The 15,918-nt window shown below is 47.8% G+C and overlaps 1 protein-coding gene across 1 annotated transcript in view; it reads left to right on the forward strand.

The window, feature by feature from the left end:
* LOC135207857 (ras-related protein Rab-24-like) overlaps positions 1-15,918 on the forward strand; it is a 107,718-nt gene that overhangs the window by 59,252 nt on the left and 32,548 nt on the right. Inside the window, 1 exon segment of the mRNA XM_064239725.1 lies at positions 3,506-3,665. Coding sequence (XP_064095795.1) covers positions 3,506-3,665 — 160 coding nt within the window.

Genomic DNA, 15,918 nt, shown 5'->3' on the forward strand with positions numbered 1-15,918 from the left:
CGTCTATTCCTAAAGCATGTGCTAGACTTAGGCCCTCTGTCAGGCCTACGTCAGTTTCATGGTTCTTAAACGATGTTCTAAAACTGGCTTCCGAAACCGATAATGACACATGCTCGTTTATGATGCTCCTAAGAAAAACAAAAAACTTCTGTTTTATTAAGCCTAGCTTCAGGAGCAAGAATTTCAGAACTGTCGGCTTTATCAGAGATCCGGATCATATTCAATTCCTTCCCACGGGGGAAGTGCTACTTTCTCCGGAACGTAGCTTTTTTAGCAAAGAATGAAGATCCTTTGATGAGGTGGGAACCTTGGAAGGTACTACCCTTCCACAAGATGTTTCCCTTTGTCCGGTTTCAACCTTACGAGCCTTTCTATCCAGGACCTCCTCTTCCTCATCGGGGCCCCTCTTTAGGAGGGAAAAAGGTGGTACTTTATCCACTAAAGGCATCAGGCAACAAATCCTGTACTTTATCAAACAAGCCAATCCTGACTCCTTTCCAAAAGCACATGATGTCAGGGCAGTAGCCACCTCAATTAATTACTTCCAACATATGAATTTTGCTGATTTAAAGAAGTATACCGGATGGAAATCGCCGACAGTGTTCAAAAACGTCACTACCTTAAGTCCTTGGAAGCTCTGAAATTCCCAGCAGTAGCAGTTCGGGTAACATAGTTTCCCCTGACTCTAGCTAGATTATAGTAGAAGATTCAGCCTCCTTTCTACCTGCCTCACCCAACAGTTCGTCTATTCCGTCCTTGTTCATTAACATTTACCTTGTGTCTTAGCTGCTTTATGATTGTATAGTGCCCCTTTTGTCTGGTTAGGGACACTCACATCTGATTACCATACTGATCTCATAGATGTTATCCCCTAGTTTTTATGCTAGGGGATACATCATAATGCAATGGTTACGGGTTTTGTATATTAAGTCATATACATTCCTAAGATATTTTATTTTATCATTGATCAAATATTTATGTAAATTTATACTAATTGCTATTTCTATTTTTGATACATGTTGTTACACAGATTTATTGTGATAGGTAATCATTGTACCTATTTGTATATATGTAAATTACCTTATATTATTAACATAATTAGATTTAGGGGTAATTTAAGCATAATTCTGATTTTGTTTTACTGTGTACTTGTATCTTTTTAGCAATTATATTCATTCTTTTATTTGTATCTTTTATTTGAGACCTATTTTGTTTTATTATATTTTATTTATTCTTTGTTTACAATCTTGTGCTGTTTCTCTGGTACGATTTCGCGCAAGCGACACGAGCTGAGCCCAGAAAAAGGATTTTGACGTAAGGAAAAATCTATTTTCTGGGCGATTGGCTCGTGTCGCCAGCGAAATACCCCCCATACCCATCCCTTCGCTCAAGATTGTCTGCTAACTTCAGGATGGCCACTAGAGGCGCAGCAGTCGCAAGCATGGGATGGTGTAGTAGTAGTACGAGCTGCTCCCTCTGTGGGACGGCTCCCCTCTTGGAGGGTTTTGTAGTGGGAGAGATTTCTATTGGCATTTGGCTCGTGGTAGTGGTCTCACTCGCCTAGTGTTCATACCGACACCCTCCTAGAGGGTGAGCGAGTCAGTCATACTGACCTTTTTCTTTATTTTATTTATTCTCTGGTATGTGTTAGTACATTTACCCTAGAAATAATAGATTAAAGGATATTCGCTGGCGACACGAGCCAATCGCCCAGAAATAGATTTTTCCTTACGTCAAAATCCTTTTTTTTTTGAGAAATGTGTGTAGTATATGTATTTGTTTGTATATATGTTATGGTTCAAGGAAAAAATTATGGAAATTAAAGATTAGGATATGCATATACATGTAGTTGCAAGTTAGAATTTTGCCTCAAGTTGAAAATCTTGTCAGTTTTGTAATTTTTGCTGAGTAATTGTTAATTTGATTATGTAAGTTATTCTAGAAATCTTTATTCATGAAAAAAAAAACTTATTTGATCCTCACTTTCGCATGTGGTGTTGCAAGGAAGTTTGCTTCTCCCAAACCCAGACAAAGAGCCCAATCTTCTAAGAAATGAAGAGAGCAGCCATGGGTAGGAAGGGAGAAAAGGGGTAGAAGTAGTGAGAAAAAGGGTAGAAGAAGGGAGAAAAGGGGTAGAAGTAGGAAGGGAGTCGCTGATGATGGCAATTGCCTTCCTCTGCTGCCATGAGAAGGGATGTGGGAAATGTGGCAGAGTCAGGGATCGAGCCTAGGTTGGTATCAATTCTTTTGGACGGATACAGGCTTATGTCCAAGTACCATCATCCTCCCCTATCTTTAATACCATTACGTACTGTTCCATACCCTCTGGTTTCACCAGAGTCTCTGGCCCTGTCAGCAGAGGTGGAGATGATGAAGGAAAAAGTTTGTTGGTTTTGCTCTTACTGCACTTCATGATATTCCTGCTTTTGTCAACATTATGGCTATACGTACAGCCTTTTCCAGCATGTATTTGTAGACTTGCTTGTTACAGTTTAACAGGCTAGAATACATCCCCCATCCCAGTTTCAGTCATCCTGTATTATTTTCTTGAGTTCCTTATGCAGTAATGGTTCAGGTTGAGGTGCATGCATTTCTGAAGCAGAGCAGTACCTGATGATACCAAGTCAGCCTCAGTTTTTGGATGTGAGCTTGTCTCTTTCTTGACCCATACAGAAAGGGCAGGCATCTAGAACTTGTACCCTGGAAAGTAGTCTTTGGAAGTTCTCTTCATTTTCTCTCCTTAGTACAGACTGCCAACTTGACTCTGGATGTTCATCTACTGACACTACCCTAAGAGAATACCTTAACCACTTAGTGTTTTACCTGTTGTCTCCCCGAATGTGTCACTGGACCCACTGAACCTTTGCAAAGGCTCAGATTTCTATTTGAATTACATTTTGGGCTAAATGGTGGGTTTAGTATGAACAGTGAATGTTTTCTAACAAAACAATTTTCAGCAGTCATACATGAAGTGCCCTCCTCCCATTCCCTTGTTCCCATAGAGTTATACTTTTTACATAAAACAAAAAATTTCGGATCGAGTGCTAAGAACTGGAGGGGTCAGAGGTGCACATGTTTCAGCAGTTTCTCATAATTACTTCTATTATTCTGTCCAAGAGGTATTTGAGTACTGTGCATGTATGGGGGTATTTTGGCCCCAAAGAGGGCACTTCATATTTAATGAATTTGTATGAAAAGTTTGTTTTAATGTTGTAGTATCTTTATTTAAAAAGTCATATAATTTTTCTACTCTGCTATTCTGTTTTCACACATTATTTTGTAATTCAGTATTGTATTTGGAAAGCAAGACTAACTTACCATAAGTGAAGCAATTTCAGATATAGTGGTGGTTTCATAAGTGTTTGGAAGTAAGCCTCACCAATATCTTTTCTGAGGTTGTAATTATTCTTCATTTTATTTCCCTCATTTGTGTGAAGATTCTGTCCATAATGATGAGGGTTAGGAATAAAGATTTGTTGTTAGGTTTCATTTGGATATTTTTCAGGTGCTGCTTTTGGGGCCCGTTATATGAACATTGAGGGAAGAAAAATTTGTTTAGGTTTGTGGGACACAGCAGGAAGTGAAAGATACGAGGCTATGAGCCGTATTTATTACAGAGACGCAAAAGCAGCAGTGATTTGTTATGACATTACTAATATTAAGAGGTAAGAGTTTCAGTCTTTGCTATCTAACTTTACATATTTTTCTTCTCTTGTTTTTCCCTGTATTTAAGGCAAATTCTCAGTAGTATGATTAAACTACATTAGAATTATAATCATGTGAGGTTATTGGTTAACTTTACAGAGAATAATTAGAGTTGACATGTAACAACTGATGGATCCAACTGCACATATGCAGTAGCCACCTATTGCTCTACTCCTGCCTTCAGATACTAATTAATGTGTGGAAACATTTACATTTCATGGGTATGAATTGAACAAATAAATTTGTTAAAATATAGCATTTCATTGATTCAAAATTTACATTTGTTCCGACACGGCATACAAACCTTCGGTCCTTTTACAATAGGAAGGTACTAGTGGCAGCTGGATAGGTTTCGTAAGCTTTCGAACAAGGGGTTCGGTATGTTAACTGCTTGTCCGACAGGCGCGCGCAGCGCGCGACTGGGGGAGGTAAACAAATCACTTTTGCTTTCGGCCTGCTGGCGTCGTGGACGTGTATCATCGCTCTCTGCCCGCTTCATCGTCGTTGCTTTCGCATGGTTGTGTTTTTTTCTTTTTCTATTTATCTAGTGAAACTGAATTGTAAGTACAATCATTTCATATTTCCTTTCCATTGAATTCAATTGTGAATTAAAGGATCTTGGTTTCACCACGCCCTCCGATTATCCGAGTGCCGGGACTGAAGGGCGTAAGTGCGGGAATTCATTTTCCCAGAAATGATCCTCGTATTGTGTATGCTCGGTGCCGAGGGCGGGAGAGCGCTCGCTCCGAGCGTATATTTTGGTTGGAAATGTGTAGATGAAAATCGTAAGTAAGTGCTCTTTTCATTTATATTTTTTTTTTGACCTGTATGCTCGTTGCCGAGCGCATTCGCTCGGCACGAAAACTTATTCTGTATGGAAGTGGAATCGCAAGTACAGTATTCTTTTTCATTTTCATATATATTATTTTGATTGTAGCAATACTCATTTTGGATCAGTTTCCGAGCTTACCCGGAAATTGATCCTTTCCCCTTTTTTATTTGAATGAAGTGAAATCGCAAGTGCAGTTCTTTTTTCATTTTCATATTTTATTGAGATTGCATTGTTTACTTGGATCAATGTTTCCGCTATTTCCCGGGATTGATCCTTCCCCTTTTTATTTGTATGAAGTGAAATCGCAAGCCGCAGTATTCTTTTCATTTTCATATATATTTTGATTGCATCAATTCATTATGGATCAAGGTTTTCCATTCATAATCGGGAATGGATCCTTTTACCCTTGCGCTCGGTACCGAGGGCGCAAATGCGCTCGATCCGAGCCCTTATCATTGTGAAGTGAATCGTAATGCAAGATTCTTTTTCATTTTATTACCTTTTTATTATTGATTGCATCAATATTTATTTGGTTCAAGTTCCGCTCAGTCAGGGAATTGATCCTTATGCCCTTGCATTCGGGCCGAGGGCACGATTGCTCTCGGCTCTTATATTATTGTTGGGTACATGGGTGCTGTGCGGGGGTGGGGAACGACGACCCCCCCCCCCCCCCCCGCCCCCCCCCCCCGCTCAGCTCCCACAGATGGCCCTTCCCCTTGGGGGGGGAGGTTATCTGCGTTCTTCTCCTCGCCCGATCCGTCGAGCGCGGGGGAGGGCGCTCGGTGCCCGATGTACAATTGTATTCGGGGTCTTCCACTCGTTCGGAGAGGGCTCACCCCCCCCGCGCGAGGGGACTTCCCCCCCACTAATCGCTACTACTGTTATTTCCGCAGGTGCTACTGCCACGAGGGTGGACCTTGGTGAGGTATGGGCGTCCTTCCATTTGCAGGGCGTGCTAGTGTCCAGGGGCTGCGGTTCTATGTCTGGGCCTACTGCGGTCACCCATGGAGTGGTGACCACGCTCCAGGTGACGACGTCCCTCCTCACATGGTACTCGCCTCACGTGGTAACAGTCTTGCCTACAGCCGCTGTGAAGTGCCGTTCGCCGTACCGAGAGGGGGGCGAGTGCCGCCGCCGCTCGTGTTGCCGCGCTGCCGCGACCACACTTCCGCTGCCCTAGAGCTCGCCCCTGGACCTGCCGCCGGTACCAGGATGTTGCTGGCTGCTGCTCCACTTCCTGTGTTCCGGGTGCTGCCTGCCGTACCTGCCGATTCTGGGCTGACTGTCCATGCAGTTGCTGCGCTGGTTGTCCCTGCCGTTGCTGCGCTGGCTGTCCCTGCCGTTGCTGCGCTGGCTGTCCTACCGATGCTGTGCTGGCTGTGCCTGCTGTTCCTGAGATGCCCATACCTGCTGACGTCGTCCCTGTTCGTGGTGGTACTACCCCAGACTTTGGTCTGTCTGTACAGGTGCGTCCGGGCCCTGTGGCTTCGGCTACAGCAGCCCCGGCTCCGCCCTGGATAGCAGATCTTACGTCTGTCCTGAGGAAGCTGACGAAGAAGAGGAGGAAGGTGTCGTCGTCGTTGTCTTCATCTTCTTCATCGTCGTCGGCTGCCGCCTCTTCCCCTTCGACTTCTAAGGCTTCACAGCCGAGGAAGAAGAAGGTTGCCTCCTCCCTCCTAAGAAGTCTCCCTCGGGAGCTTCTCGGGACCCGTCTCACCTCGGTGGGACGGAAGGGTTCCTTCCGCTGGTCCTCCTGCTCCTTCGGGAGCGGGGCCCGTCTCTTCTTCCGCAAGGAAGAATGACTACGGGGACCAGAGGGGTACCGGCTAACACCGGTACTTCCTCGCCTGGTGTCAGTGGTTCTGCCACTGCATCAGGGTCCGTCTCGGCCTCTCGTTCGCGGGATAGGTACCGAGTTGTACGGTCGCCTACCAGCGAACCGTGCCAGCCAGGAACCAGACCTCTGAGTCCGCTCAGCGTCAGGTTCACGGCACGGGGTTGGCGGAAGACTGGTGACAGCCGCTCACGCGACTCTCACCAGACCAGCTCTCGCTCTCGCGGTGACCAGCTGGCTACCCGGGGACGTGACGGTCCACGACCGGCCACGGGCTGAGGCTGGGAAGAGGTCCTCCCGTTCGCCGGTGCCAGCCACGGCTGGAACCAGCGACGTGACGTGCCGTGAGGACAAGCACCGGTCTCACTGTGACAGGGGAGCCTGCAGTCGCCTGACCGTCGCTCTCACAGAGAGCGATCGGGTACGGCAACCAGCACCAGCTCTTCTGACACTCGAGATCGGGGCCGCTGTGCTCAGTCCAGCCGTTCTCCACAGCGAGACGGTTTCGACCAGGCCTGCAGCTCGATCGCCACCGCGGGTTGACGATCGCCTGCAGCCCTCCAAGCCTGCTGGTTCTGCCAGCGAGCGGGAGGGAGCGTCAGGTCCTGCCTCTCCCGTACCTTCAACCTCCTCGGGTTACACCGGGAGGAGCGAGGTATTGAGGGAGTGATCGTGAGGGGTGCGCCCCTCATGATCCCACCACGACCGCCCTACGTGCCAGGCACGGTTCTTGGACCGGCCAGGACGTATGCGCAAGTGGATGAGAAGACCGAGAGGGCTGTCGCTGTTCCCCCTTTTTATAGGAAGGTTCTCGGAATATGCTCTTGTTCGAAGGGCTTAACGGTCCACTCTGCAAGATGCTGTGACTTCCGAGATCCAGAGGAACTTTGCCGAGGTTATGGCGCTGATTCGTCAGCACAACGACCTCGGGGGAAGGATCGCCGCTCCCACCAGCAGAGCCACGTCCTCTACTGCGACAGAGGCGTTTCTACGTGTCTTCGGACACCGTATTTGAATACCCCTTCGGTCCTCCTGAGGTTTCGACCTCGACGGGAGGGACTGGAATTGAGTCGGAGGACGGTATCGGCTCTCTCCTGTCAGGTGTCGATCAGCCCCACCCAGACGACGTTCACGAGTGGCGGCAGAGGACACTTACCTACAGTATGAGTTCGTAACCCTCCTCGGGAAAACGTTTTCTCCTGACGATAACGTTTTCCCAGGCTCTGAGAGGCCATCGCCGTAAGGCGATGGCTGCTCCTTTTCTTCTACAACTGCTAGTTCCGCTGGGAAGGCGAGCCAGTATCCAATTCCTCCCCATTCCCTCTCTCCTTACGGCTACGAGGGAAAGGGGAGGGATCCTACAGAGATTTCTCTAAGATCCCACGTTAGGGGCTGCGCTACCGGGGGGGACCTTCGGGTCCTACCTGACGTAAGCCCCGGTCATTGAGGAGGGATCCTGCCCCTTTCTCGATTTCTACGGGAATCGAGAGGACCACCAGCCGATATCGTTTGACGAATTCGGTGGGGGTTTCGCAGAGTGCTTAGAATTCTACGGAATTTCTAGCGCACTCAGAGTGTTTCGAGTTTTTACGATCTCCAAACACTTAGGCGAGACCACGGTCCAAAGTGAGCAGAATCCCCGATTATTGTTACACGATAATCGGGAACCTCGCTTATGCTCGAATTCCTGTAATTTCCTAGCATTTGGAAGAAGACTGCTGCGGAAAGAAGAGTATCTCACGTAGGCGATTAACCTGGAATAGAGAAGAACGGACGGGAACTTCCAGTTTGGCTTGAACTATCGTCTTCGGTATTCTGTTCACCATTGAAGCTTTCCTTTGGGAAAGACTTCTCCTTCACTCTCTTGACTAGAGAACGAAGGCGGTCGATCTCCAATCCTTATTCTCATTCCTCGAGAGGAAAAGAATTTAGGATGGAGGTCTTGGTACAGAACCTACAAAATATACTACGTATATTACCCTCGCGACATGATTCTTTTGTTAACAATTGAAATTTGTACCGGGGGGTAGGGCCGCATACCGTAGTTAATAACTTCTACGGTTTTGTGACCGAGACGAATTGTATCTTTAATTGAAACTGCAACTCGGGGTTGCCTGCAACCTCCAGCAGTTATCAGTTTCGATTTTAGATACTTGGGTATTGTCATGACAACACCAAATCAGCTTTTGTATTTACCGAAATCCGTTTCGTTAAATATAATTGCTCGAGCGTATTCTTCATGCTCGATGGTTCTAGCCGAACGCATTCCTTCGTGGAATAATGGATTACCTGACAACTCAGGATGACGAGTCACCGAGAGCTACTGCGTATTGAACTGCCTGATAGCGGCTCAGTATCAGCTAGGTCTCGGAGATGAACGGTCGGTTACGTCGTCTCTCTCCCCTGGTTTGATTGACTACCGAACCGTATCTCTGCCCAACAATCATGGACTTAGGTCTCTGATTAACGGGGATTCTCGCAATAATGAAGGACCATCTACTGCTGTGACGCTCGATTTCATCGCCTTCGACATTGCGAGAATTGTCAACAGAGATATCTCTTGGACTCTTTCATCTTTCTGTTTACCGCACGGTAACAGAAGTCTGTACTAGTCACCTGCTGCATCGCACCGCGATAATGCGAATGATTTTTTGCAGACATCTGAGTTTGTCTTCAAAATATCTCGTATTCGTAGGTGTGCAATTATTCATTGCTCGCCCCGAATTAACAGATATGTCAGAAGACATCGCCTACTCTCCGACCTGACAGCTCTACTTCCAAATGTTGCAGCCCATGAGAACAGTTCTTCAGGCAGTATTTTCCCCTTTGTTCAATTACTGAAAAGCGCTCCGCTTTTATATTGCAACTACGACCTCACCGGACAGCAATGATAGCGGTTAGCGTTCTCAGTCTTTGTAGCACAGGTTCAGATCTTGAGAATCCTTCTCTCGGTTCAGCTGTGAAGACGTAGGTTGCATTTTCTGTACACCTTCGTCTTCAACGACACATGTGTTGTTTCTCCTTAGCCGAGAATCAACTATACTATGAGATATCTTGCCATCAGGGACCTCGGTCTCTAGAAGGCAATTGACTTTCGCCTGTTGGGCACATGCCTTAAGAGAGTCATCACCTTGCCTTCTGGCATCGGTGACGAACAAATTATTTGTTTAGTCTCTTGGCATAAACCCTTTTAAGGCGAAGGTCACATGACTTGCTCGGGTGCTTGGACAACTTGCCTCCTACCGAACGCAGTCAGTCGGCAGCTGTCAGAGCGCCCAAGTCTGTTACGAACTTCGCTGTGGACTTAGTTCGGTTGTTCCATAACATCTTTTCTTCGTCCTAACGGCTTGTCACAGTACCCATACCATCGACACCCACCATTGAGTGTCGGTGTCCTATCCACTACCGAGAAGAACAACTTCGCTGCAGACGGATAGACCAGTATGGGTACAGGACATCACCGAAGTCGAGAAGAGGGATAGGTCATACAAGACCATTCCCTTCTTTTCCTCTGAGGTAATTGCATGACTTTTCCTGCGAAGTCAAGCATCCAGGGGATGGGGATTTCGTGACGCTCGATTTCGTACCGAATTCGTAGCGAAGACTCTGAACCCTTCGGTTCCTGACGATCGTTAGAGTCCTTCACAATCCCCTCCCTAATGGACTTCACCGCCTTCGATGCGAAGGAGATGCTGCTTTGTCCTGTGAAAGCGCGACCGCGCTTTCTGAAGAAACTCGACATCCCAGGCTGAGTGTTGAAGACTCTTCGTCAGCACCAAGATGACCTAGAAGTACACTCCCTCGAGTTACACAAGAACTTCTCCGTGGCGCAGGTACTGAAGGCAGGGGTCTGGTACAACCAGACCACTGGCACCTCCTTCTACCTTTTGGATATTGCCCACAGGTCCTTGGATCGTTTTCCTTGGGACCCGTGGTGGCTGCTCAACACGTTGTGTAGCTAACCCAGACCCTAGCAGGCTGAACAGCATCGAGTCCTGGTGTGACTGTAAGAATAGATAAGTGAATGAGAGAGTGACTGGCTTCTCTTCCTATCTTTTTCTCCCCCTCTACCTGTGGGTAGAGGGATACGGTCATCACCTTGCTGGATAAGGACGAGATGCCGGTGAGCTACTCGACAGAGCCCCATCCTATCCCTTTCACTAGGGATGGTAGCGAATATCCACCACTTTCCTCCTACAAGGGGGGTGGGGGGGGAAGTGGATGCCAACAAGAGACAAACCATAACTTTATGTTGCCTCTTGCAAATAGGAACTTGTTCTTGTTTGCTGGTACGAAGAGATACGCTTGCCTCTCTCTTAGTACTTGGTCCAGAGGTCTGACCATTGATCCTGCGGTGCACACCCCGATCAATCGGACAGAGGCTTGGATCCCTCCCTCGCTCTTACGACCAGGGAGGCATTCCAAGGTTGGCGAACACCAGTCTGTTCACAAAAAGACTCAGATTCCTCCCACCAAGGGTGAGTCTTCCTATTGTAAAGGACCGAAGGTTTGTATGCCGTGTCGGAACAAATGACAATTTGTCCAAAATTGCATTTTTCCTAACTATACAAACCTGAGGTCCTTTTACACATAGTCCCCCACCTCATGCCACCCCTCACTCTGCAGTTTTTTGCTTGGGCCAAAAGCAAAAGGGATTTGTTTACCTCCCAGTCGCGCGCGCGCGCCTGTCGGACAAGCAGTTAACTACCGAACCCCTTGTTCGAAAGCTTACGACCTATCCAGCTGCCGCTAGTACCTTCCTATTGTAAAAGGACCTCAGGTTTGTATAGTTAGGAAAAATGCAATTTTGGACAAATTGTCATTTTTATACATTCAACTTACCTGGCAGATATATACATAGCTATTGACTCCGTTGCGCCGACAGAATTTCGAATTTCGCGCACACGCTACAGGTAGGTCAGGTGATCCACCGCGCCGCCGCTGGGTGGCGGGAATAGGAACCCATTCCCGTTTTCCATCAGATTTTTTCTGTCGGCCATACTGGCAACATCGTTGTTGGTATCTCCGGCTGGATTTCGTTTTTGGATACAATTGATCATCGTTTTGGACCCTTTGGTGACGTATTTGGATTGTTTTGTACTGGCATACGCTTTTGTGGATCGTTATTTGGATTTTGGCTTGGAATTTTCATCATGATGTCTGATTCTGGAAGTGTGGTGAGAATGTGTGTGAATGAAGGGTGCAAGGTGAGAATGCCGAAAGCTTCGGTTGATCCTCACACTGTATGTAAAAGATGCAGGAAGTATGAATGCTCGATGGTAACACTTGTCATGAATGTGAGAGTTTGAGTGCTGAAGGGTGGAAGTCTCTAACTTCTTATTTAAGGAAATTAGAGAAAGACCGGTTTAAGGAAGTTTATCTTCCAAAACCAAGCCTAGCTCTCAATCTTCAAGTGGTTTGGTGAGTAATATTGTACCCTCCTCTAACATTATTAACGCTCCTTATAATATTTCAGGTCCTTCTCCGAATGCAGATCCTACGGACTCTGCTTCGGAGATAGCAAGCCTTAAAGCTGCGCTTATGAAAATGGAGCGTAAAATGGCTGCCATAGAAGGTAAGCAAAGTAGTGCTGTGGAAAGTGATGTGAATTTCCCCAGTGAAGTGGAGAGGGCGTCTGATTGGCTTCACAACGCTCCCAGGCCTAGACCTCTTTCAAGCTCCCAAGCCCAGAGGAGAAGGAATGTCGAAAGCCTTACGGAGGTTATGGAGGATCCCCACCAGTCAGACGTCTCTTCGGCAGAATCTGTAACGTCACAGACTGCCAGAGAACGCATTAGAAAAAGCGTTCTACGTGAATGTTTTTCGTCATCGGAGAATTCCTCACCTAAAAGAGGATGGAGATCAGCGGATCGTTCTCGTCCCTTGAAGAGGATCTGGGAAGAATCGGGCATAAACTCGAGTCCCGGAACGTTTTTTTTTTCGGAGGACTCCCGATAGAGAATAAGAGACGCAAAGGTTTTGGCTTCTCCCGATAAGTTGTGGGGAATGGAGAAAGAAGGCTCTCCTTCCTCTCGTTTAGACCAGAGAGAAGAAACGACGAAGATATTAAAGGATATGCAGAGTCTATGCTTCTCTAGTCGGGGTTCTTTCGAGAGATCCTCCAAGAAGAAAGGATGTTAATCTTCCTGTGAAGAAGTCAAAAAACCCTTATTATCAACCCCTCCCAGAAAAGATTATTCTTCTTCGGATGAAGGGTCTATTTTTCACAGACCCGCTCGAGTTTCGAGGGGCGCGAGGCGCCAGCCAGGCGTGAGCGCCAGCCGAGCGCTTAAGCCGCCAGCGCGGAGCGCCAGTCAGCCGCAAAGAACTAACACGTAAGCGCGAGGCTCCAATCAGGCGCGACGCGGCAACCAGGCCCTATCCGATATCGCAGGAAACGAATAGGCGCGAGAAGCTGGCCAGGCGCGAGGAGCCAGCCGCGCGTGAGAATTCCTACAAGCAGGAAGAGACAATCAGGGAGCACCCAGGCGCGAAGGCGCCATCCAGACGTAGCGCCAGCCAGACGAGAAGGCGCCAGCCAGGCGCGAAGCACCAGCCAGGCGCGAAGATCCAGCCAGGCGCGATGCGCCAGACTGCCCGAGAAAAGCGCCTACCAGGCGAGAAGCGCTAGCCAGGCGCGAGGCGCCAGGCCGGCCGCGAAGAGACATACAGGCGCGAAGCGCCAGCCAGACGCGACGCGATAGACGGCCGCGAAGCGCCAACCAGGCGTGAAGCGCGAGTCGAGCGCGAGGCCTCCAGCCGCGCAAGAGGAGCCAGCGAGGCGCGAAGCGCAGCCGTAGCCGAGCGTGAGGCGCCAGCCGCGCGAGAAGATTCAACCAAGCGCAAAGCGCCAGTCAGGCGCAAGGCGCCAGCTGATCATGAAGAACGGCAAGAGCGAGAAGTTATAAGGGGTAATAGAAGATCTTTTCATGTAATGTCTTCGGATAGCGAGTCTCCTACAAGTAGAAACCCTAATGCAAGGAAGCAACCTGGTACAATCGAAGGTTACGATTTTTCAACCTCCATGTCTCAGGATGTTTTGGTGGATAAGAAAGGGAGAACTTCTAGATCTGTCAGTCTCTCTCCTTCTAGGAGTATTTCTCCTATAGGGAATATGTCCACGGACAAAGAATCTAATAAAAGAGCTCGCTCTCCTTCTAGGATGGAGTGGATGAGGTGTCGGAGGAAGAAACCCTGAACAATGAGGGGGTATCTAACTACAAAGTGTTAGCCTCTCTTCTCCTACAGAATTTGGAGGACTCTCTAAGCCCTGCAGCTCCTCCTTCCCCGAGATCTCTGTTCTCCAGTACGAAGGTTCCTAAATCGTCTTCGTATTTAAAAATGAAACCAGCCATATCAATGAAGAAGGCTATTCAATCTTTTAAATAATTGGATGAAGGTGAAGAAGGAAGCTCAGAAGACAGTTTTTTGCACTCCTCCATGTAAGCTCGGAGGTAGGAGGGGAATATGGTACAGGACAAGAGGAAGCGATGGGGCTTATGCTTCCATCTTCCGCGGAGGCGGATTTTTTCAAGCTTGGTTGAAGCATCGAGAAGACATGCTTTGAATACAGCTAAAGCATATTGGATGCATGTCAGAAGTTGGATCAGCACCTCAAGGGACTTTTTCCATGTACTAGAAGTTTTTAACTTCTTGGATTGGTCCCTTGGAGTGCTGGCCAAGAGGCAAATGAACCAGATAGGTGGTTTTAAGAACCTGAAGTTTTACATTGCATTCTATCCTGTATGGATAAGGCGGTTCAGGATGGATCGGGAGAATTGTCATCTCTATTTTGGAGCAGGAGTAGTGAAGAAGAGATCATTATTTGGTTCATTTCTAACCAAAGCGGTTTCTCCTTCACAAAGGTCAGCCCTGTTATACGCTCCTCTCTCGGAGCACCTTTTCCCTTCGCACTTGGTGAAGGAGATTTCAAAGTCTCTTGCTGAAAAGGCAACCCAAGACTTATTAGTACAATCCTCCAAGAAATCAAGACCAACAGTACCAGTAGCGAAGAAGACTACTCATACTCCGGTAGTGCCCTTTCGGAGAGGTTCCACCTCTCGTCCTCCAACGAAAAGGAAGACAACAGAAAAGCGAGGAATCCTCCTTTAGATCTTTCAAGAAATCAAAGTAGCAGCGAGGTCCTCCAAACATCTGTAGGTGGCCAGGCTCCTAAACTTTGTAGGGAATGGAAGATAAGGAAAACCGACCCTGGTTGACGCTAGCAGTCTGGGGAAAGGTTACATTATACCTTTTCAGGACAGACCACCTTTGTCGAATTCCCCAAAGGAACTGTCGGCGAAGTACAAGGACCCTGTTCTGAGGGAGACACTTCTTCAGATGGTGATAGGAATGAAGGACAAAGAGGCAATAGAAGAGGTTCAGGATCCTTCTTCTCCGGGGTTTTACAACCGCCTGTTTTTAGTTCCAAAGGCATCCGGGGGATGGAGGCCAGTCTTGGACGTGAGCATTCTGAACAAATATGTGGAAAAGAAAAAGTTCTCGATGGAGACTTCTGCCTCGGTACTTTTCAGCCCTGCGAAGAGGAGACTGGATGGTCTCTCTAGACCTGCAGGATGCATATTTCCACGTTCCTATCACCCGTCATCAAAGAAGTATCTCAGGTTTGTGATCAAGGGAAAGTCTACCAGTTCAGGGCCTTGTGCTTCGGCCTCTCCACGGCTCCACAGGTATTTACGTACCTGATGCGGAACGTTAGCCAGATGGCTACACCTGGAAGGCATAAGCGTCTCTCTGTACCTAGACGATTGGCTGATAAGAGCAAAATCCCAGGAACAATGTGTTTGGAGGATCTGAAGAAAACATTAGAATTGACAAAGGAATTAGGACTTCTTGTGAATCTCGAGAAATCGCAGATGACCCCCAGTCAGGACATAGTCTTTGTTCCGACACGGCATACAAACCTTCGGTCCTTTTACAATAGGAAGGTACTAGCGGCAGCTGGATAGGTCGTAAGCTTTCGAACAAGGGTTCGGTAGTTAACTGCTTGTCCGACAGGCGCGCGCGCGCGACTGGGAGGTAAAACAAATCACTTTTGCTTTCGGCCTCACAGCGAGTAGACGTGTGTGTTCGACGCTCTGCCCGCTTCTCGTCGTTTGCTTTCCTTGAGTATATGGTTGTGTTTGTGTATGAAAGAATCATTGTAAGTACAATCATTTCTCTTTGTTATTCATTTAATTGTGATTTATTGGTCAATCATGGAATCTCCTCGCCTCGCTACCCCCCCACGGAGACTATGCCCGGGTACCGAAGGGCGTAAATGCGGAAAGTTCCGCTCATTCCCGGAAATTGACCCACATATTTTGTGCGCTCGGTGTCGGGGGCGCGAATGCACCCGAGCCGAGCCCTGTGAAGTGTGTAATAATTGGTCGGAGGCGCAGTGGACTTTGTATGAGGGCAGGAAGAAGCGAAGGCCTGCAAAGGAGTCGTCGGAAAGCTCTCCCGCGACTCCTTTGGTTACGGACACTTCGTCTTCTTTCCTGCCGCCCGCTCAGCTCCCACGTTTGGCGCCTTCCCCTTCGGGGGG

This window comes from Macrobrachium nipponense, chromosome 34, assembly GCF_015104395.2.
Source record: "Macrobrachium nipponense isolate FS-2020 chromosome 34, ASM1510439v2, whole genome shotgun sequence".
In the NCBI taxonomy this organism is placed as follows: Eukaryota; Metazoa; Arthropoda; class Malacostraca; order Decapoda; family Palaemonidae; genus Macrobrachium; species Macrobrachium nipponense.